This window comes from Quercus robur, chromosome 9, assembly GCF_932294415.1.
Source record: "Quercus robur chromosome 9, dhQueRobu3.1, whole genome shotgun sequence".
In the NCBI taxonomy this organism is placed as follows: Eukaryota; Viridiplantae; Streptophyta; class Magnoliopsida; order Fagales; family Fagaceae; genus Quercus; species Quercus robur.
The window spans coordinates 35,954,126-35,978,347 of NC_065542.1; the positions used below are offsets into that span (position 1 = coordinate 35,954,126).

General features: G+C 35.1%; 1 protein-coding gene across 3 annotated transcripts; it reads right to left on the reverse strand.

Annotated features, from left to right (window-relative positions):
- Positions 1-14,979: 14,979 nt before the first annotated feature.
- On the reverse strand, positions 14,980-20,005 carry LOC126698284 (pentatricopeptide repeat-containing protein At4g08210). 3 transcript variants are annotated; one of them, XM_050395407.1, is made up of 3 exons: positions 17,442-20,005; positions 17,195-17,245; positions 14,980-15,543 (listed from the first exon to the last, which is right to left on the reverse strand). In XM_050395407.1, the coding sequence occupies exon 1, from the start codon at positions 19,804-19,806 to the stop codon at positions 17,698-17,700; it is 2,109 nt and encodes a 702-aa protein (XP_050251364.1). In that variant the 5' UTR covers positions 19,807-20,005; the 3' UTR covers positions 14,980-15,543; positions 17,195-17,245; positions 17,442-17,697. The 3 variants fall into 3 exon arrangements, with proteins under 3 accessions (XP_050251364.1, XP_050251363.1, XP_050251362.1); XM_050395406.1 differs by having other exon boundaries at positions 17,191-17,245; XM_050395405.1 differs by lacking the exon at positions 14,980-15,543 and having other exon boundaries at positions 16,848-17,245.
- Positions 20,006-24,222: the final 4,217 nt, after the last annotated feature.

Sequence of the window (24,222 nt, forward strand, 5' to 3'; positions counted from 1 at the left end):
AGATGACGAACCAGTCTCCAAGTCACTCGATCTAACCTCAGACCCTATACTTTCCCTCCTTAAAACCCTACACACAGACTTAAACCAAGCTAAAGATTGGTGCAACAATGGGTATAGATTACCCAACACCAAACCAAGGCTACTATCACCTAGAACAAAATCCCCAATCTGTAGGCGTTGGTCACTAGAGCAGTCTGAAAGCGCACCTAATTGGTCACTAGAGGAGTCTATTAGCGTCCCTAAACGAGTAAAAAAGAAGGCAATAGAGGGAGAAGTGTGCCTAATTTCAGAATAATAAACCATTAAAGGGAGCAATACAACTTTAAAAAGGAAGTAGGAGCACAAAGAAAGGAAAGCAGTAAAACTCCAAAAGGGAAAAAAGGTATAAAAAAGGGCGTACCTGAAAGAAGGAAGAAACTGAGAAGACAGAGAGCAAAATGCACAAAGGAGGAAGGAGTAGTTGTGAAGTCAGAAAAACTAAATGCAGGGAAAAATAAAGAAATGGGAGGAGAAAGGCAAGGGTTAAAAAGATTTGCCTCGAAAAGTGCGGGAAAGATGAAAGGTTTCACTGGAAACGAGACCCTTCAGCCAGTCAGAATATGACACGTGGCCACGATGCATGCCACGCCGCCACTAAGCAATTAATGCGGGGAGTGGAACCCCAAGTGTCACAACTGCAACAAAAAAAAAAAAAAAAAAAAAAACTGTCCATATTCCTGTGATCGTCCCAAAGTTGGACAACCTCGGAATAGGGGGGTAGCTGATAGTCCCGATTATATCATCATCCATAGAAAAGACAGTGGACAAGAGTAACATCAATCTTCGTCCATCTCATGGTACCCACCAGATGAAGATGAGGCCATTCACCCACAATCAATGACGAAGCGTTACATGACAATAATGAGTCTCCGTGCTGTTGGAGAGACAAAGATCTTATCATTAACACCCCATAGGGGCGTTATAGATACCACATTGAAACCACCATTAAAGCACCACCAACGGCTAGAAGGAAGAAACAAGTGCATATATATGCCAGCGCCCCAAGACCTGAGAAGGTACTGAAACTCTAGCTAATACTCTCTCATATTCTAGCACTGAATCTTCTTTTCTCTTCTAGCCATTCTGACTTTACCGTCGGAGGCTTTGTGGCAGGCAACACACCGGTGACACACACTTCTTCCATTCTTCATTTACCATTTCAGGATCTTGTTGGCTATGGACGGCTTTTCCTCTGGACGATCATTCTGACTGAAAATTTCAGCATTATCAAGTATGTTATTATAAGGTATTATATAAGCTAATAATGACAATAATACTCCATTGTTACTAATAATCTATAAATGTCCAACGACTCATTTTCACTTAAATGTCCGACGGCTAGAAATAAGAGAAAGGTAAAAGTGTTTGGAATATGCACTTACACTAAATCACCAACATTAATGTGGTTGAAAATATAGTAAAATTGTCTTGGTTGGGATTGCGTGGTTCACTAGTCCAGAGTTAACCTTATTATGTCCCTCGTCCTTGAGCTAATAGACGAATATTTATCCAAAAAATAAAAGAAAAAAACGACCAAGATATGTAACCATAACCCGGCATGCCAGCATGGTCTAGCCGTACCTCATGAGTGGAGTTAATTTTCCTTTTTCTTGAAAAAAGAGTCAAGTTATTATAAAAAAAAAAAGAAAATCTGTTTTATTTACGAATAACGATAAGGTCACCATTTTTTTTTGGTCAAGGGTTTGCGTTTCATTCTCTTTTTCATGGGGTTTTCTTTGCAATGGCGATGCCACATACAATTTAGGATGTTCCCAGGAACACCCTGACCTTAAAAAAACCTGAAAAAAAATTTATATATAATAATTAAAATTTTTTATATTTGCTCCTTAGTAGGAACACCCTCAAATTAAAAAAAAAAAAAAAATTTATTTGCTCTACTTTCAAGCAAAAAAAAAGCCCAAAAAAAAATTTGAACTAAAATCTGAAAAAAAAAAAAAAAATTTGTAACAGAGCCAAGCCCACGACAAATCCAACAGATTACAGAGGTACCACAGATTCTCCAAAAAAAAAAAAAACTCAATACAGAGCAAATCACTAAATCAGAAATCACTTAAGGCTTTATAAAAAAAAAAAAAACAAAGAAATTTCCCAAAGCAAACCTAAAGAGAGCAACACCTCAGTCCCTCAAAGCAAGAGCAACGTCGCTTGAGCCTTAAGCCAACAGACAGAGATCGGATCGGTCCAGTCCAGATCGTTGTTGTCCAGTCCAGACCAGGCGGAGATTGTCGTCGTCGTCCGGTCCAGTCCAATCCAGATCGGATCGGTCTAGTCCAGATGGAGATCGGATCGATCCAGTCCAGATAGTCCCTCAAAGCAAGAGCAATGCTGCTCCCCCCTTCAAGGTATTTCATTTTACTAAGCTAACTTCTCTCTCTTTTTTTCTCTCTGACTCTCTCTCAGTCTTGCACTCTCTCTCTCTCTCTGAATGAAATGAAAATTCTGAAATGAATAAGACTCTCTTTCTCTTTATTCTTTAATTATCCTAACTCTCTCTTTTGAACTGCGAGTCTAACTTTACCTTTATCAATGTTTTGTCTGTTTATAACTTTTTGAATTTGGCTTTATCAGTTTATCTTATCCGTTGGTGTTGGTGTGTGTAGTGTGTTGGTGTTGGTGAGATATTATCTTTTAGACTAGTGTAATGTGTGATTGTGAAATTTTCTGATTGGTAGGGGCATCACTCATTAGGCATTAGGCGTGTTTGTCTGTTGAATGTGGTGGGGTGGGATGGCCACATGGCCACATAGGGCCGGGCTGCACACTGCTTTAATTATTGTGCTACACATGAGATGTGTAAATAATGTGCACATCAGTGGCTCTTTTAGTGTAATGTGCACAGGACATGGGGCTAAACAATATAACAAATTAAAACAGTATAATTAATGACAAATAAATTAAAGCAATATAGTTTATTATTAGGCTAAACAACAATAATTAAAGCAGTATAATAAACCAATACATTATAAAAGACAAACAAATTAAATTATGTTAGGCTAAATAATAATTAATAATTTTTATAATTAATAAAATAACAATATAACAAATTATAGTTTAAAAGACAAACAAATTAATGAAACAGCTAAACAACAATAATTAATTAATAATTTTATTAATATTCAAATAAACTTATAATTTATTATTTATTCTTTTGCTAGAATTATGGTTGTGTATATTGAAAAAGATGTAACTTGTAGCATTGATAATGAGACTATCATGCAATGATTTCAAAATATGAAAACTCGTAGAAGGCAATTGTAAACTTTATGTATTTGCGTGTTTTTTGATTGTTGTTGTTGTCAATATATAAAATTTTCTTTTTATTAGATTGTATAATTTATACTTGTTGAGGAACACCCTGGGAAAAATTCTTGGAGTCGCCACTGTTTCTTTGTATCTTTAGACATTGAAAACAGTAAAAAAAAAATGATAAAGCCAAGAAAAAAAATTGTAAAGAAATAGAAGTAACAAATCAACACCATCTGTCCTAAAAGAACATCAAGCATGGATAGCAAAATGTACCCCATCCAAGAGAGGGTATCTCACAAGACTAACATGTGAAATTTATTTTGTGAGAATCACAAATGTTATAAGAGAGAGAACTCATGAAATTGTTATAAGAGAGAGAACTCATGAAATTGTCTCATAAAATATTTTCATATTATATGATTTTCTCAATTTAATGGGCACAAAAAAAAAAAAAAAAAAGAAAATAAAAAGAGGATGTTACAATCTTGTACCAATTTTTTACCCCACGGCCCCAACCTATTCCATACCCTATAACAATCACAATTCATCAATGTTTGAGAGAGAGAGAGAGAGAGAGAGAGAGAGAGAGAGAGAGAGAGAGAGAGAGAGAGAGAGAGAGAGAGAGAGGCAATGGTAAAACAATAGGAGCAACTCAAGAGTCAAAGCAAAATTGCACAAGATAGTGCTAATATAATATGCATCACACGTTACAGACCAAATTGATTGACTTACTTATAATTGTTTATTTGCGTTTTCATTACAATAAAAAAAATAATTATATACAGCAACAAATAAATTTTAGTTTTAAAATTTTAAGATTGTCTATGAATCTCAAAAGACTAGTCCATGTTACACATTCTATATATTCGAAGTCATTTTGTGTCACTTCCTTCATTGACATGTCATTTTTTTGTTACTTTCATTTTTGTTTTTTAATTTACCTCTAGCATTTTTTGTTTAGTTAACTTTTCAATAATATAATTACATTATTACGTTATGAAAACAAAATAGTAAAAACTATTTTAAGATATGTGGCGAAAATAATTATATAATACCAAGTTTTTATTAAAATAAAAAAGCATAATAGATTATTGTGGTGGGCCTTTTTGTGGTTAAAGTGGGTTGGGCTGCCTCCTGCGGTATTGGGCCCGAGTATTTTGAGTAAGGGAGTTGAGACCGGTCCAACTGCAACTCAATTTGGTCCGGTTTGTGCGCAAACTATGTCTCGTCTGCCAGGAGCACGCTTATGGCGGGCAGAACGTGATGCTTATCCTCTGTTTCTACCGCAGAAGTAACTTTTCTCCAGTTTCTGCCGCAAAAGGAATTTTTCTCCAGTTTCTGCCGCAGGACTGACTTTTTTGCTATGTACCAAAACTTTCTATTGTGCAATAAAGCTTCCTGCTGTGCAACAAAGCTTCCTGCTGTGCATTAAAGCTGTCTGCTGTGCTTTAAAGCTGTTTGCTGTGCTTTAAAGCCTTCTGCCATGTAGTAAAACCTTTTGCAATGTGAATGACTACTCTTCTTTTTTACTGCAGAAATACTTTTCTACTTCCTGCCCATAAACAAATCTAAAGTCCAAAGAAAATACCCATCAAACAAATGTTAGTTTAAATAGGTTAGCATATTCTCAAATATATACATACATATATGAGTGTATATACTTATACGTATTCACATATACATATATAAAATATATTTTGCAGAACATGAGAAACAAGATATAAGTATATATATACTTATGGCAGGATAATGATTAGTTTGTGTCAACAGTGAAACACGTAATAACAAATAAAGAAGAAAACTTCCGCAGAAAAGGTTTAGCTAGTATAATAGCTAACATTGTACATATTATGAAAATGTGCTACAGCAGAATAACTAGTACAAAAAGTAAAGATACCACAGTAGGACAATTGATGCAGCAGACGTGATAAAAATATGCTACGGCAGGATGACTAAATACAGCAGATATAATTTATAATGAGAGAAATCAAATATATTTGCAATCAAAATCAAGTATTGAATCTTCCCATAGGATAAGTAAACCAAGAAAGAACCCAAATCCCAACTTGAACAACCTTGTTAGGCTTTTGCCATCAAAGTTGTGCATTTTGGAGAATAGGCCTAAATGGCTACTAGCTATTACTTTTAGGGACATCAAAGAGTGAGTTTGCTAAGAGGGAGGGAAAAGATGGTCTATTGATGCATGCCCCTATTCCTGCCATATTTTCTCTTTTTGTTTTACCACTTTCTTTCTTTCTCTCCGTTCTTTCTTTACTCTTAGTTTTTTATTACTCTCCTGCCGTGTGTTGTTCCCCATTTTTGGTCTTTTCTTTTCCTGGGTCCCTCTCTCTGGGTGCTTATTACTCTCTTACCATGAGTTTTCCTTCCTTAAGTGCTTCCCTCCATTGGGTCTCTCTCTTTCGGTGTTTTTCTCTCTTCCCTTGTTTTTCCTTTTTTTCCTCTGTTTTTCCTCCTCCATTCCGTCCCCTTTTTTCTGCCTGGTTACCTTCCTTTTATAGCCAACTAATTCAATGAGATTTCTCCCTTTTACCCCTAGGGCTTCATCAACTGTTTTTGGTTTGTTGTGAGAATCCTTTCAAGATTACCCATTCACCCATTGGTTGCCCAGACCACTACCATTGTTTAGTTCATGTCTGCTGTACCACTACCCATTTCACGACAAATCCTGCTGTATTCCTCTACCTCACTACCTAGTTCTATGGCATGCATCAGATGGTCTCAACCATTTATTACTTCTTTTGAGTAAGATACTATCCCAGCAAGATATATTCCCTAAAAGAAGTCATGGCAGGAAACCAAATATAGAACCCCTTTTCCCCCCACCACCAAACCACGCCCTCTGAATCCCCTTGACCATGGGCCTACCTCCCTTGTATTGGCTGGGTACAGGTTGGTGGTGCCCTGGCCCTTTTGTGCTTGCTCTGCTATCTTCTGTGTTTGCCTCCCATGCTGTTTCTGCCGTAGCAGATTAGTTTTGTTTTGGTCTGCTGCGTGTTTTGTCTTATTTCTTCACGCGTTTCCTGCTACGTTTGTCATTTTCCTTTGGTTTGGCTTTTCTTTCCTTCACGTGATTCCTACTGCTGACACTTCCTGTCGTTCCTTGTTTCTTTTCATCGTGCTTCTTCATATCAGTTTTCACGCTTATCCTTTTATACAAAAGAATTTGGGCCTTTGTGAGCCAGATAATGTTGACTGGATCAAAAGGGTCTTGGGCCCAATTTGTCTTTGTTTACCGAAGCTATTCTGCCAGGGAACTATATTATGCGGCAGATCTGTATTTTGCGGCAGATTTGCGTTTTCCTATAGATTGCTTTCCCTTGCATTTCTTTCTTTGGACCTCTCTTGCTCTTTGGTCTTCTTGGTGGGCCTTGCTTTTTCATTGGGCTTTCTTCCTCATGGGCTTTTGGATATGGATTTGCAAAAATGGGCATCAACAATTATCAAAATAAGTTAAATTAAATATTAAAACTCCATTTTAAATAATTTTGAAAAATATAATTGGAAATTGAATTTTAATTGGATTGGTATTTAAATTTTTTTTTTTTTGGAAATTTTGGTAGCTCCACTTAGAGTAAATCATGTTAATAATTTTGATGTACAAATAATATGTGTTACATGGCAAAATAATGTTACAGAACTTGTAGTATTTATATTGAGTCATATAGTGCAAACTGCAAACATGTGCAATACCCACTTTATGTATGAAACAAAAATTACGATAGATTATTAAACTAATTTTAAAATGTTCTAGAAACATTTGGTGATAGAATTTTAATCAAAGTATTTTAAAGAGGTTTTCTTTTGCTAACCGGGTTTAAAAGTCTTGAATCTAAAAGTTATTTGGGCAAAAGGCCTATTCAGAATTCAGATGGCATAAGGAAAAAAGGGGAAAAATTTTGGAAATTTTCACAAACAATTTTTAGATTTTTTTTAATGTTCTTCCATTGTACAAATTTTTTTTTTTTTTAGAACACAAGAATGTCACAATTCCCCCCCCCCCCCCCCCCCCCAACATTAAAAAAAAAAAAAAAAACCCTTTTTGTCTCTTCCCAAACTCTTTTGTCAAAGTCTCACCCTTTGTAATAATATTTCCGTGAAACTTTGTACAAAATATTTTTAGATTATTCTTCTTACAAGACTATGGTCCTAAAACCTTGCCAATTTATAAACTTGATAAGCTACTACTGCATTTTTCAAATGACTTTTTTTTTTTTTTTTTTTTTTTTTGGTGGGTGGGAAAAGCATTAAAGATAAGACTTCATACCAAATTAAAGTTCAAAAAAAAAAAAAAAAAGTTGGATTCTGGATCTACTTGTAGGACAGTGTTAGTGGGACGAGGAATGATTGTATCAATTTGCACGGACTAAAAGACCTATCAATGCTCGCCAAACAAGACAGGGATTGCGAAACTTTTGTCACTGACTCACTGAGAGTTTTCTATCAGGTCCTATACTATTGGCATTTGCAACAGAGACCGTCTTGGTAGTGCAAGAACAGTAACAAATTTCTCAAACAATTGCCATGTCCTGCCTCGTTTAGCTAAAGGGAAAATTTGATCGATTGGGAACGAAGTTATATTCCTCATTTCCTTGCCCTAAGGCTAGAATTGGCCCACAAATCCCAATACACATGATTTTTTCGATCATGCAGCAATGTACTAAGGCCTAATGGTTTGAGTGGCACATCACGACCTAACTTTGGTACAAAATGTGCGTCAGCATTCTTGTCATCTGGGTCTTGTTTTCTAGCCTGTATTAACGGTCGGGCGTGGGTTGTCTCTTGGTTTGTGGGTGCGTTTCCGTCCTAGTTTTACTGATTTCTGACTCTTGTTTTGTACTCATTGTGTTAATAATTGGGATTTTCTTGATCTTTGAAAGAAGACTTAAATAACATGGTATGGGCTTAACAAGCACTTAAAACATCAAATAGTTTCCACCAAAAATATTTTTTACATAAAAAACTAAGCATGACTGTGTTTGGTGTTGAGGATTGAGACTCCGACAGCCCATTCTTCCACCGTCGCAATTTTTAATGGGATCAATTGTGAGTTGTGTCTATCTCTTTCAAATAAACCAATCACTTTTTCTTCATTACTCACAATTGATCTCATTATATTTGTGGTAAAATTGTATCTACGGACTTTCTCGACACTAAGGCGTTGATATTCAATTCCATGGAGACCATATATGTTGTCAATAGACCTAGAAAGCGTAGACATTTTATTTAGGGTGTCGTACTAGTGTCAGACATGAGATATGCTTAGAACACTTTTGCAACAACGTTCTAGTTGTGTCCTTTTTGTTAATTGCGGGACACTGCCTGAACACGAGAGTAACACTTATCTTTTATTTTTTAATTTTGAACACTTATTTAGTTATCTTTTACTTATCAAAAAATTTATCTAGTTAACTTTTATTTACTCTTGAAGATTTTATTCTTAGTTTGTATTCTAATTTTTAAATATCATATATTAGTCATGAATTCACTTTATCTATACTACTATTTTTTTTTGAGAATCAATCTATACTACTATTTAAGGGGCTTCATTTGTTTGGATTTCTTAATTTCGATGCCCAAAATACCCTCACATTGACCAGTTTGTAAAGCTTAAATAGTAGGGTTAGACATGTAAAATTACTAATTTAAAACTCTTAATTTTTAGCTAATTTTTTTTTTTTTAAGTTTTTTCTCCCACCTTCACATTTCTTTCTCCCGTTAGTTGTCAAGTACTAATACAACTCCTTTTTTTTTTTTTTGAAAAAAAAGAAATAATAAAACTATTTTTTTTTCTTCCACAAAAGTGCTTTTTTTTTTTCTCTTCCTGATTGCCAAAATGAAATGGCCCATGTTTTTACATTAAACTGTTTTTTTCCACCTGTCCACTACAGACGCCACTAGGCTGATTCATTCTACAAAATCTCCACACTCCCAAAGCTGCAAAGAATGTTGGCATTTGGCAGTTAAGGAACACACAATGATAGGCATAGCAGTTGCACACGCCACACCTCTCTACTTTTCAATACTTAAAAAAAAAAAAAAAAAAAAAAAAAAAAAAAAGATCTTGAAAGTCGAAACCCTCAAAACTCAAGTCTTGAGTCTCTCCTAAGAATTTATTGAACAATGCAAGACAATGAAGAAGTAGTGGCAAAAACCATCATCTACGACCTCATAATCCTGGGTGCCTCAGGTTTCACAGGCAAGTACGTTGTCAGAGAAGCCCTAAAATTCCACAATTATCTGTATTACAGCAAATTACATTTTTTTTTTTTTTTTTTTATGAGTTGTAATTCAGTATTTGCTTTCCTTACTTTGTTATCCTTATCATTTCTATATTATTATCTTAGTTTATCTTTTCTTTTCTTTTCTTTTTTAATCTTTTTTTTTTTATTTGATTAGTTTGAAGAGTGTTTAATATTTTCTCTAGTTAATGAGTCTTTTTTAAGAATGGGAATGACATATATTTTTGTCTTAAAAAAAAAAATTATTTTAGTGTATTTCTAAGTGGTGTTCTCTCTTCCTCCTATTATTTTTGTATGTTGTTTTTCTTACATTTAAACCTTACTCTCTAATTATTTGTAATTTTTTAGGGTGACATATCAACAATTTTGTTAGATTGCATAGCAGGCACATTGGATAAATTCGGGTGAGTGAAGTGGTAGTCAATTTATCAAGTAGTTAGTTGTTAAAGACCATTTTTTTGTAAATATCCTACTATATGAAATTTAATATTGTCCTTTGTTTTTTTTTAATGTGAAAATTTTATGTCTTAGTATAATGATATAGATTAATTATAATAGAACGGGAATAATAAAAACTTCTTATCATATATATATATATATATATATTTCTTTTTTTTATTATTAAAAAGTGGTCTTTAGAAAATGGATGCTTACCTCCGATGTCAAGTGTGTAGTATTAAATTGATTGTTTCCCCTATCCCTCAAAAAAAAATAATAATAATAATAATAATTGGTTCCAAGTAAAGCTCAACATGCATGTGATGAGAAACATAAGAATTGTGGAAGAAATCTGTTAATTTGCTTTCATCCGGAATCAGAATGTGGTTATGGATGTGTACAAATGTATTCAAAAGCTACTAACATTTTTGTAATCAAGGTGTTTTAAATAATTTAACACAAATTTAATTATTTATTTATTTTAGTTATTTTTATGGATTTTTTAATTATTTTTATTAATGGTCCGTTTGGATTGTAGAGTAGTTTTAGCCTAAAATTAGCCTATTTTTAGTCAACTTTACTCTGCTCTCCTTCTCCCTTCTATCCAAACGGGTCCTAAGTGACTATCTTCTAAGATTATAAATAACTTCATATATAACTCTCATTAAAAAATTACTAGCCTCTGAGCACGCGTGTAACTCTTCTATTTTTTTGAGAAAAAAAAGTTAATAATTTGCATCCATTATAATTTGAGATTACTACATTTTTCAATCACAAAAATATCTAAGAGTGTGATAAAAAAATTATTTCATCCAAAACGCATTACTAATCATTACTTATCAGAGGCTAGTATATTTAATAATTAATGAATATACACGTCTCCAACATTCGTTTCCCAATTGTTCGAGAATCGTCTATATGGTCACATTGTATCCATACTCATGCTCGAATCTATGTCCTTGCGCCTCATAGCAATAGACTCAATATTGGACTTTGGCCACGTAGTGGAAAAGAGGTCAAATTGGTCATTACCTATTTGATTAGCTTGTTCTCAGTCTGAGTCAAGTTTGGCGCGAAACAAATGGGCCAAAAAGGAGTTTCTGCATGTAAGTTCTCCGCAGCTTTTACACAGTGCTTTTTAGATTTATGGTCATTGAAAATGGTGAAAGGAAGGAATAACATTAACCCGTGCTTGACAAATAGAAGCTCGTGGTGAAGACTGAAGAATGAAGAGAGAGACACGCAGTCGCAGTGAAATGATTGAAGAAGAAAGCAACGTAGCATGAGAAGAACTTTATGGGGGGGACACCCAACTGCCCACGACCATTGCGATTGCATAATAGATATGGTGGAACTGTGAAAGACTCGGACAACACGGGATTGACCTTATGGAATCAGACAATGACAAATACTAATATAAGAAATATGGGGCTCACAATTTGGAAAAAGTAATTTTTATCCGGTGATACATCCATATCAAAATTCAATAAATGAGAGACGTGTAAAAATAACTTCGCACAAACACATGTTTTTTTTTAGTGAGTTTCAACCTATGACGTCCGCTTTTAATGATAACTCTTTATCATCAGACCAAGATACCAATCAGTTTTTGGTATAGGCAGGGATTGAACCCCAAATCTCTTATACAACTATTAGAGATTTTATCAGTTGAGTTAACTGGAACCCACCACAAACACATGTTTTTTAATTATTAATGAGTTAGCTATTTTTTGCTGACATGTTTCATACTTATTGAATTTTGATACTATTGATATATTATCATTTGATATCAAATACATTTTCCGCAATTTGACCTGGGTGGAATCCACCATTTCAGTCCTTGTTTGCTCTGTCCTGTTGGGTTGGGCTCAATTAGCTGGACTATGGTTTAATTGCTAGGACCAACTCCTTTCTTGTTTGGGACAAAAGGAAAAAAGTTTTTAGCCATATTGAGTAAGAGTTTGGTTTAAGTTACACATGTATAATTAATTAATAACTTTTTATTAAATTAATATTTTAAAACCATATGGTTGGATTTTGGATGCTACAAGCCTAGGTAAGCATAATATAGATGGCAAAGGCCTCTTCGGCATGAGGATAAACTGCTTAGCTTGTTATTGAGGCCCATTTTGGCAAAAAGAAGAAGCCCAATGGCAAGAAGAAGTCCAACAATATAAAAGGGGTGAAGAAAGAAGAATTAGCAAAATAAGAAAAAACCATTAGGCCCGAATGGCATGAATAATGGTATATAAGCCCACAAAATAGTAAAAGGGCCCCAAAGAAAGCAAATGAGCGTAAGGGAGCCCCAAAGAAGGAAGTAGTAAGCCCATGAGAATCATAAAAAGTAGAAAGCAAGCAAAGATGGGCTAGAAGAGCCCAAAGAAAGAAATTAGTAAATGAGATTGGTTCAAAAGCCAATAAATCCAAAAGTAAAGGATATAGTAATTGGACCGGGAAGCTCGAAAGATTTAGTAAAAGCTCATGGGAATATAAGAAGTAGAAAAGAATGAGATGGACTAAGGATGCCCCAATGAATGAAACGGGCCGAGGATGCCCAAAGGAATGAAACGGACTGAGGATACTTAAGGAATAGAATGGGCCGAGGAAGCCCAAGATGATATGAGAACTGACCCAATAGAAATACTGGGTAACGTAAACTGAGGCAAGGAATAATACATGGCAGGCCTAGAAGAAGCCTAGCATATTCAAGTTAAACGATATCACGGCAAAAATAATGCAGTGGCATGGTAGGAATACAAGTTAGCCCACAAACTAGAAGTAAGAGGAGACAGGGACTGAATCAAAGAAGAAAAAGCCCATGTCCAAGCAATACCTAGCCCAAAGAAGAAACAAGATGTGAAGAATGAAGATCCAATGACTCACCCACGCCACAAAAGGTTAAACAAGTAGCAATACCAGACAAAGCCACAGACAATAGCAAATGCGTGAACACCAGAAAAGCAATGGACTCATATGGGAGTGGAGTACGCATAAGGCTTAGGCACCACTAATTTGTACCCAGCCAATACAAGGGCGGTGGGTCATGGATCAGAGGTAAGAGAGGGTGTGGTTTGGCATTAGGGAGAAGGGGGGAAGCCTATTTTGGGGTTCCCGCTCAAGCTCTTTTGGAGGAAATGTCTTGCTGGGATGACATATCACCCAATAGAGGTAAAGATGAGTTGGAATCACTAGGTGTATGCTATAGGAGTTAGTAAGAGAGAATACCCCAGCTCTTATCTGAATGGGAATGCCACAGAAAGTAAGAAAATAAAACAAAACTCCATTTGTCTGGGAATGGAACGTGGCGCAGTTAGCACAAGGTAGTGGTGGTGGCTGGGTAGTCAGCAGACCAGCGGGTAGTCTAGGAAGGACACCCATAACAAGCCAAAAGTAGTTAATGGGTAAAACGGTAAATCTTATCATGGCAGGCAGTATAAAAAGGCCTCAACCGTGCACAGTAAACAACAACAAGGTGGAACAGCAGGAAACATAGAAAAATAGAGAAATAAAAAACAAAGAAGATAAACAAAAAGAAATAAAATAAGAGAGTAGAAAGTGAAGTGAGAAAACAAGAGTGTAAGGAGTGATAGAGCATGCACCAATAGGCTACTCATTTCTCTCCCTCTCAATAGCCTACTCTCTAGCAAGTTAAGAGTTTGAGATTAAGCCACTTAGGCCCATTTTTCAAAGTAGGCAATTTCTGTGACAAAATTTCCCTATGAAATTGCCTACATTGGAAATTGGTTCCCTTCTTGGACTTAAATTTGCCAAGGAGCCAAGTTTAGCAAACTGACCCCCTTCCTCTTTTTATTTTTTTTATTTTTATCATAATTGTTCAAGTGCTAACATTATTTTCCTTGTTACTGATTTATTTCTGCCATACTCATATTATCGTATTTTCCTGTTGCAAAATCATTTAAACATTATCTTTGATACTTTAGTTAGAATATTTTAACTATCCTGTTGTATTATATTTCTCTTGCCATAACATTTTGGTGATAGTACACCTTGCCGTGTGCATGCGACTAAGATCCTTGCTAGGGGTTCTAGTTTGTGCACAAGTTGCCTTAAGTTGGGTTTTAATTAAGTTAGGCTCGACTTTCCTACCCCAAAATCATTAGGCCATAGTATGGCAAGAGTAGTCCAGCCCAGAATATAAAAAGGCCCACCAGACCTATTAGAGCTAAAAAGCCTTTGGCCTTGGATTACCCGGTAACCAATTCTAGTAGGTAGAGTTAGTTGTTCGTAGGAGTTTATTTAACAGTGAAGATTGTTACACAGTGTAACTAATTTGAGTGAAGTTCTCATATGTCATAAAAAAAGAAAAGAAAAGAAAGAGATCGTAAAAACTATCATCAATCCGGTTGCAATTTTCCTCTTTCTTACATTCATTAAAAGGTTGAGTTCAAATTATACATAATGAAACATTTGTTAATGTTACAATATACTTAATTTCTTATTATATATGTTTTTTAAATTACATTATTTCCTTATACTTAACAATTGTCTATTCTATAAATGTTTAAATTTCAATTTTTTTTATTTATTTTAAAATTATACATAAAATATTAATTTATAGATTGAATCATAACTAAATTAGCAATGGGTTAGTTTCTTCCATTAAAAAAAAAAGAAAAAAAAAGCAATGGGTTAGTTCGAGTGTACGTGCAACTTTGGAGAAGGGTCTTGCTCTTATTTCCAATAGTAAGCCTGTAAGGGTTTAACCTTGGAGAAGGAACCAATAGCCCAATTGAAAGTCTCATGGTTGTGGCCACCAATAGCCCAAGCTATGGATAATTTCGCCAGGCAAGGTTGCTCCAGTGCTTACAGATAGTGGCACACGGGAGGGTAGTCCCAAAAAACACAAATTTAAAGTAGATAGAGATTGGATTTGGTAAGTTTGCTCGAGGACTCTAAAGACTGCTGCTTTTTCTGAACCCCAACTAACATTAATTCGTAACATCCAATCAGTGTGGGAGTCAACTCGAGGACTTACCAGTGGCTTGACTTCGTAATTCAAAAATATCTAATTTACATAAAACTTTAGAGATTTACTAGACAATACCAGTGATCCACATTGTACTAGACTACTAGGAGAATTTTCATAAAATTGAATTGTAGTTTTCTCTATCTTACAGCTTGTTCTTTTCCCATCACCAAATTGAAGCTTGCTTTTCCTTCTTTCCCTCAATAATAGTCAGCAAGTATTAACAAGTTTTTTCGTAGGAACATTGGAATGGACAACTTGCTGATACTGGACTACCAGATGAATATGATCAAGCAGAATGTCTAGAAACATTAATACAATGATAAATGCTTGGGAATCAAATCTAACCTTCATAATGTAGTCTCAAACTATGCTGGATGTGTGAACAGATCATGGGAATCAGCCAAGTAAATGCACCAGTGGAGAATCAACCATATTTTCTCCACTGATTCTACCTCTAACTTCCTTTTCCTAGGCCATCAATCCCTCAAATTTATCTTCTCTTTAGTTATTCTTTCCCCACAGCCTTCCAATTTTCACAGTCGCAAATCCCTGACCAAAGCAAAGATACTGAAATCATGAAACTCAACTCTGGAAAACGAGATTACTGCTGCATTGAAGGTATTCAAATTGGGCCAAAACTTAGGAAAAATTCTTTAGGTGTTATGCCTTAGGTTCCCCAATTGAATTTCAACTATGTGGTTGCATTGGCCAACAAATTATATGGTTGAATTCAATTATCCTTGGGGAAGATAATACTCTTGTTGTTGCATTGATCAATGCAAACTCATTGTTGAATTTAATTGGAGAACGTAAGGTACAATACCTAAGAAATTTTACCTAAGTTTTGTCCATTCAAATTTATCAACTTCTACTCTATGGCATCGTAAGAAGATGACAAGACATTATTAAGAAGAAGTGATATAGCATTAACAAGACAGTATTGAGAGGATGACAATAGTTAAAATTTGAGCCTTGGCTGATCCAGTCTATATGTTTGGACACAGTTTACATTTAGGATAGCAAACATTCTACCAGAAATATGCTCCACTGCACCTCCTTTCACAACAGCAAGGAGGTTAAGGTTTACCATATCAACTATTAAGTCTTTTTTTTTTTTTTTTCGCCTGTGTCAAGTCAGTCATCTGATAACTCATTCCAACCTTGTTTGCCCTGCTAGCATTGTCCGCTCATGTTACGCTAATGTGGAGACAATTGCAAGCAAGGCATTAAATTGTTCATTCCAGGTTAATATATATGACCTGATTAAAGGACAGGAGATGAAAAACTTCTTTGTAATGCATAACTTAGGGTTCATTTGTAACATAAAGATTTAGGACATGTTTGGTAGGCTGTAATAGGCATGGTAATGTAATAGTTATTTATATGGTTTAGCTATTCTTTAGTTTGGTCATGTTTTTATTATAAGGAATAATCATTCCTTATGAATAGCTATTCTTCAAAATAAGGAATAACTATTCCTTTTTAAAAGGGGTGTATTAGCTATTATTTAGTAAGTGCAATAATTTCAAAACTTAATATATTTCCAAATAAAAAAAACTTTCCATATACATCTAACAATTATAAAAATAAAAAATCATAAAAATAACACATATCTCTCTTAAATTTAAAAAAAAAAAAAAAACAATTTTAAGGAGATTTAATTGTATTAGTAAGATATTTCTTAAAATAAATTTTAATTTTTATTCTAATTTTATAACTCACAACCAATCTTATGAATAAGTTTAGTTATTACATTACAACACATTTTATTCTTAGTAATAAAGATTATAATTCCTATCGTAATTCTCATTTAATGTACCAAACGTACCCTTAGTGGCTTGCGGCTTCCCCCATGAATAAAACATACTGACATTTAATACACAACCAGAAACATGGCAATATTAATATAGTTTGCCAATTGCAAGTACATTATTCTGAGTTTGAACTTCCACTAACCCCTAGAAAAGCATTAGACATGCTAGCGCTCCTCCAGCATATTTAAAGGTACTAAGAAGAAAATCTAAAGCTTATTTTGTGTTGAGAGAGCTATGAAAATTGCATCAGCAAGCAGAAAGCATAACTTTTCCTGGGAATTTTACGTGACATGATGACGTTTCATTTGGTTGTTGAAACGAGATAGCATTAACTAGGTACAACCCAGCTATACATTGAGGGTAGAGAGAAGTGTCTGTGTACCTACATAATTTAACAGCAACCATGACCAAGTAGCATAGCCAACCATACCAAACACCTGCACCAAAACAGGAACATCAAATGAATAAGAATTGGCAAAATCAAGAATAACAGAGTAATAATATAATTTCACTTTCTTGTTTGTTATTCCCTGCTTCTATTGTTGGGAAAAGTGGCTGGGATCCAAAATACAGAAAATATAACAATTTAGTTGTGGATTTAAAATATGAAAAGGAAAGTGATTCAACATATACCCATTCACTGAAATGCAAAATCTCTGAGAATCCTGTTGCTGAGTGTTATCTTCTTTCCAAGATCCTTCCAAAAATCACATACATTGTAATGTTTCTGTATTTCATTAATGTGATTCAGTTGTTTCACACAATAGCGGCCTTAACTTCAGAACACAGATTAATACTGTTCCACACAAATCCCCAAGGTGGAAACACTTTGTTCAAGTGTTAGACAAACCAGTTACACCATGCAATGCATGCAGTGAATCAGGATTTCTTAGCCTGAGGTCTCAATCCAGCTTTTTCCGGCTTCTTTCATACCCATTTCCATGACAGCTTCCCTCAACTTGCTTAAACTATCCCACATTCCCGATGTGGCATAAACATTTGCAAGTGTCACATATACTGAAGGGTCTTCTGGTGAGGATGCAAGAAGGCGTTCAGCAATAATATTAACCAGTTCCATGTTGTTGTGAGTTCCACAGGCCCCAAGCAATGAGCACCATATGGTTTTGTTGGGTTTAAATGGCATGTCAGCAATCAATTGTTCAGCCTCTTTGAAGCATCCAGCTTGGCCAAGTAGATCAACCATGCAACAATAGTGCTCCAATTGAGGTTCCACTCCATGTTCAGTTTTCATGGACTTAAATATGATCCTTGCCTCTTCAACCAAACCAGCATGTCTACAGGCAGAAAGAATACCTGTAAAGGTAATTTCATTTGGCTTCAAACCCAATTCTACCATCTCATTGAAAAATTTAATTGCTTCTGTTGCTCTTCCATTATTCCCACACCCCACAATGATCCCAGTCCAGCACACAGCATCCTTTTTTGGCAAACAATCAAACAAAGCTAACCCATCCTTAATTTCACCACATTTTGAATACATGTCAATGAGAGCCGTAACTGTTACCTCCTCTGTGTCAAATCCTCTTTTAACACAGAAAGCATGAGCCTGCTTACCACTTTGAATAGATGCTAAACTTGAACAAACCTTCAGAACATTTGAAATAACAAACTGATCTACTTCAAGATTCAAATCAACAAAATCTTTAAACAGGGAAAAGACCAATGAGCTTAACCCCATTATAGCACACGCTGTGATCAAACCAGACCAAGCCATGATATCTTTCTTCTCTAGCCTATGAAATAATCCAAACACATCCTTAATATCCCCATGTTTTGCATACAGATCAATAAGAATGCTTCCAACAACGTTGCCTGACCCATACCCACTGGTGACAACCAAACCATGCACTTGATGCCCAAGTCTCAAATTAAGTAAGTGGATGCAGGCCTTCAAAGCACTACTGAAAGTGTAGGAATCAAAATGTAAACCTGACCGATGGATTTGTGCAACCAGATTGAGAGCCAGTCCATAGTGTTCATTGACAACATAGCCAGAAAGCATAGAATTCCAAAGTGACAAACCATCACAAACAGACTCATCAAAGCTAGAGAATAGATCAAATACCTTTATTGCTTCATTTAATACATTGCAATTTGAGTACATATCAACCAGCGCTGATACAGTATAACAGTTATACTCATAACCAGACTTAACAACATAACAGTGAATCTGTTTCCCAATAACTAAGAAACCATGACAAGCACAGGATTTAAGAGCACATGGGAATGTGAATTCATCAAGCTTAAGGCCTTCTCGGTGCATCATATCCACAAATTCCAATGCACGCACACTTCCACAATCTGCAAAACCAGCAATAATGCTGTTCCAGGATATGCCATTTGGTTCTGGCATTTGATGAAACAAATGCACTGCCTCTTCCATTAAACCTTCTTTGCAGTACCCTGAAATGATCGTGTTCCATGTAGTTGCATTCTTGCACAAAATCTCATCAAAAACATTCCTTGCATCACTCAAAGTTCCACATTTGACATACATGTCCAAAAGGGTATTCATTAAAACTCTGTCAAACATAAACCCACCCCCAGAAATTCTTTTATGAATTAATTTGCCCAATTCAAGATCACCCGCAAGACCACATGCTCTAAGAGCCGCAGAGTACATGAACCCATTGGGTACCTCTGATCCAAACTCTAAAAACTGAGTATATAATGTGAGAGCTTCTTGGGGTCTTCCACTATTAGTATATGCAGAGACCATGGTGGTCCATGAAACCACATTTCTTTCAAGCATCTCATCAAACATCTTATGTGCATCTTTCAGGCGACTACATTCCACATACATGGCAATCAAATTGTTGGCAAGGAACACGTTTTTCGAAACCCCGAGTTTGATCAAATTAGATTGTAGCGTTCTGCCATGATTGAGAGCTTGAACTCTCCCATAATGGCGCAAAGCTATTACAATACGGTTCAAATCCAAGATTCCCCATGAGAGAGTTGGACTTTGTATTGGCATCAGGATGTTAAACAAGTATGGATCACATAGACATAGACAAAGGCATAGTACGCTGAGAGCTCAATACGTAACTTTTCGGCACTTTCAGCAATTTCATGCCGGGTGCTAAGCAGTTGGCGGCGTACTAGTTCAAAAATTCTGAACGTTGTGAAATTAAAATGCGCTATTAGAAGTTGGCCCTGATAGACTATTGTTCTGGGCTAATTGTTTTACAGCCCATTGCAACAAGCTCGGCAAACGTTAGTTTGGACTTTTGGACTTTAAAACTTGTCAAAAGACCCAATTGCTCAAGACTAGAAAAAAACATTTTGGACAGAGTTCTTCAACTCATTGCAAAACAATTTATACATTTTTTTTTAATTACACGATTTATTAAATCATTTAAGGAAAAAGTTTAGTTACAAACTTAGTCATAGGTTTGTAGCCAATGATTACAGCTCTACTTAATATCTTTTGTTTAGATGTGAATTTTGAGAAATCTACCATTCAATTACATTTTCATTTTATGATAAAATCTGGTTACAAACTTAGTTATAACCAATGGCTACAATTCTATTTAATATCTTTTTATTGGACATGAATTTTGACAAATCTACCATTTGATTAAATTTTCTTCCTATATCCTTCATACTTGCAAAATTTCAAAAAAAAAAAAAAAAATCAAAGATTAATAACTATGTCATAAGTTTAATGTTTAAATTTCAAATTTTTGTAGTCTAAAATTATGTAAAAAAAATAAGCTCATGGATCAAATAGTAAATAACATTCAATTGAAATGAAATTTGACATACTTGTTAAGAATATAAAGAATAAGTAATCCAACGGTTAAATTTTCAAAATATGTAACCATGTTAATTTTTTAGTGGGAGTTGTAGTCACCGGTTACAACCAAGTTTGTAGCCAAACTTTTGTCATTCTTCTTATATCTTCTATGATTGCAAAATTTTTAGAAGATCAAAAATCGATGACTATGTTATCAATCAAATTTTTTAAATTTCAAATTTTTGTAGTCTAAAAAATAATGCATAAAAAATAAGTTTATGGATCAGACAGCAACTAATATAAATTTGACATACATGTTAAGAGCATAAAGAGCATTTATTTTAACGGTTTTATTTTCAAAATATGTAACTATTTATAAAGATATTGAGTGGAGTTATAGCCATTAGCTACAACCAAGTTTGTAACCAAATTTTGCCCATCATTTAAACAAGTTATATGACTATTAAATAGGTCATGTGACTAAAAATACATGTAAATACTTTTTAAGTTGTCATGTAGTCTATTGGAGAAATTTTACTCCAAATTAATTTAAAGGAAAACTCTGTCCAATGGGGGTCTTACCCCTCACAAGTAAAACCCAAAACTAGAACAAAGTTTTGTCCATGGTTTTCTTTTTCTCCAAACATAGAGGATTTTCATGTAAGATTTGTGTTTTATTCTGGTTTTACATTTTTTTTTCCTAGATGAGAGGATGATGTCTCTTACAAGGCCCACCCCACCTATGTTGTATATATAGGTATATACATAGATAGGTTGTAATAATGATGTTTGAGTTTAAAGAATATTGTTTCATAAAGTTGATAATGTGAAAATTCAAGTTTTGGAATTTTCTAAGTGAAAATTAGAAATTCAGTATTTTTAATTGGTTGAAACTTTGGCTCGATCGATGGAAATGGTAAGAAAATAATCCTGGAGCCTTTGGATGAATCGATCGCTATTCAATTCTTGTTCGATCAATCGAAAAGAGCACTCAATCGATCGAAAGGAACTTTCGACCGATCGAAAGTCGTAAAATAGGATTTTCTGCAGAATTTTCAGGTGACTGTTCAGAGAGTTTGAAGAGGTTTCAAGCCTTGTGAATGATTTTATGAAACATTTTAATTCTCTACACGTGCTTTTTGATGAAATATAACCCTATGGGTATAAATAAAGGCTTATTAATCTCGTGGTCATTCTCCAGAATTGCTATTTGTAGAACCTAACATCTTGGTTGTATCCTGGGGACAAATTTACGATAACCTTTTGCAACAATAGTGTGGGGGCAAATATTGTCTAAGGAAAACGATATTGTGCCTCCAAGTTATCTATTTTCTGTTTGTCTTTTGTGTTAACCTTGTTCCTCCATTATTACTTTGGGTAATATCCCTAATAGCCTATTGGTGAGACTCGAACCCAAACACTTATGGAGAGGAATTCAAGCTCATACAATCCTCTTAAACACTTGCATCCATGTATTACATGCATTCGATAAATTAATGTCATAGCAAAAGCATAGTTCCTTACCCATTCAACATTACAATCTTGGGAGTATTAGTATTGGTGGTGCTAAAAAGCCATATTGCTATTTTTAGTACCATCAAAAATAAAAATAAAAACATGTTGCAATAGTAGGGGGAAAGTCAAATCTTTTGGCTTTCCCGCTACAGTGCACAACCAAAGATGGTTGTGCACTTGATGAGAATCAACAAGCATTAAAGGATCTATTGTATGTTCCAGTTAGGCCTATTACTAGAGCAAGATCCAAGAAGATCAAAGAAGCACTTAATGGGCTGATTCAAGAGATTTGGGCTGATTCTAACACAGGACATTCCAAGCTTGGCCCAAAAGAAAATGAAGGCGTAATAAATTTAATCTAAGAAGATAGGGTTGATCTGGCTTAATTGGGCGTGATTTATGATGTGGATTAATGGCTGATTGACTTTCTAGCTTCATACCAATTAATAGCTATTTTTCCTATTCTGGAGTTGCTAATTTTAGACCAAATCCACCTAAATTTAAGGCTTCTATTATTTAGCACGTTTTTTATATTTTCCTATTTTCATTCATGTCTTATAAATAGCATGCACTCATTGTAATTGAGGAATTATTGAATAAAAATTAGAAAAATGTGAGGTTTTGCTTCTTCTCTTGGGTCTTCTAGAACTGTGAACTTATCAGGGATTCTTCCTTGTGGCGTTCAAATTTTATACCTTTGGTTCGTGATTCAGTTATAATCATTGGGTCAAGGTCTGTTACTTATACCTTCGGTTCGCGTTTCATTTATAAACGCTGGGTTAGGGTTTCTATCAAAATCTGAGTTTTAGCTTTCTTGGGCAAATTCCAATATTATTTGTTGGGCTTCAAAGCGTGTCGATTGAAGTTCGCATCATTTGGTATCAAAGCACAAGTTCTAAAATCAGTTTTTCTATCCCTTTATCTTTTGTTTCCTGTTATCATCCTATCATGTTCCTTTGGTGTTCTTTATTCTTTGTTCCTATTTTGTGAAGTGCACCAAGTTAAAATCGTGCACCAAGGTCCAAAAAAAAAAAAAAAAAAAGGTGGAAAAAAAAATATAGACATCAGAAATGAAAAAATTGTTTGTAGTTTCAGTTCTCTCAAACCGAAATATTGTTTCTTTTGTCCTCTTCCTTTGATTCATTGTTTTTGTAATATTTTCTTACCGTCGGTATTGGTTTAATATTACAAGTTGAATTTCTTGATCAAGTTTATTTGTTTTATGAAGAACTATAAAGGGGAAGCTACGAGTGGAAAAAGGCAAGAAAGTGTGAGACTAATATCGGGAAAAAGGCAATTTAAGAGTGAAACAGGAGTGTAAGTGACATAATTTGAGTGAAAACATGTGAGGGAGTGTTGTGAAGAATTATTTCTAACATTTCTCTACAGTTTCAAAAGTATGTCTTCTAGGGGCGAAGCATCAAATAGAGAAGGAGGGGAGGAGTCGTCCTCAATGTTGTAGGCTATGCAACAACAATTTGAATGCATGAACGTGGTGCTTAATGAGATTCGAGATCGGATGGATAGGCAAGATGTTGTTATTGCTACTTTGCATGAGGAGCGTCCCTAAAGAGTCCCTAATGCTAGAAGGCAAGAAAGGTGTGTGTGTGTGGATGACTTTGATGACGACCACGAGGATGAGTTCGAAAATGAAGAGGATCAAGCTTTATTGAACAATGAGGGCAGGTTTGTGCCAAGGGGAGAAAGACATGGTAGAGGTTTCCAACGAGATCCGAGATGGCAAGATGGGACTGGCAAAAACCTAGGAAACATCAAAATGAAGATACCATTGTTCCAAGGGAAAAACGATCTTGAAGCATACTTGGAATGGGAGAAGAAGGTGGAGTTGATCTTTAAGTGACACAACTACTCTGAGGAGAAAAAGGTAAAACTCACTGTCATTGAGTTTATTGACTATGCTGTTATATGGTGGGATCAACTTGTGATGAACAGAAGAAGAAACCATGAGAGGCCTATTGAGACGTGGGAGGAAATGAAGGCTAGCATGAGGAGGCGGTTTGTCCTTAGTCACTACTATAGGGGCTTGTATTAGAAATTACAAAGTCTTACTCAAGGCTATAGGAGTGTGGATGACTACCACAAGGAGATGGAGATTTCCATGATTCGGGCTAATTTAGA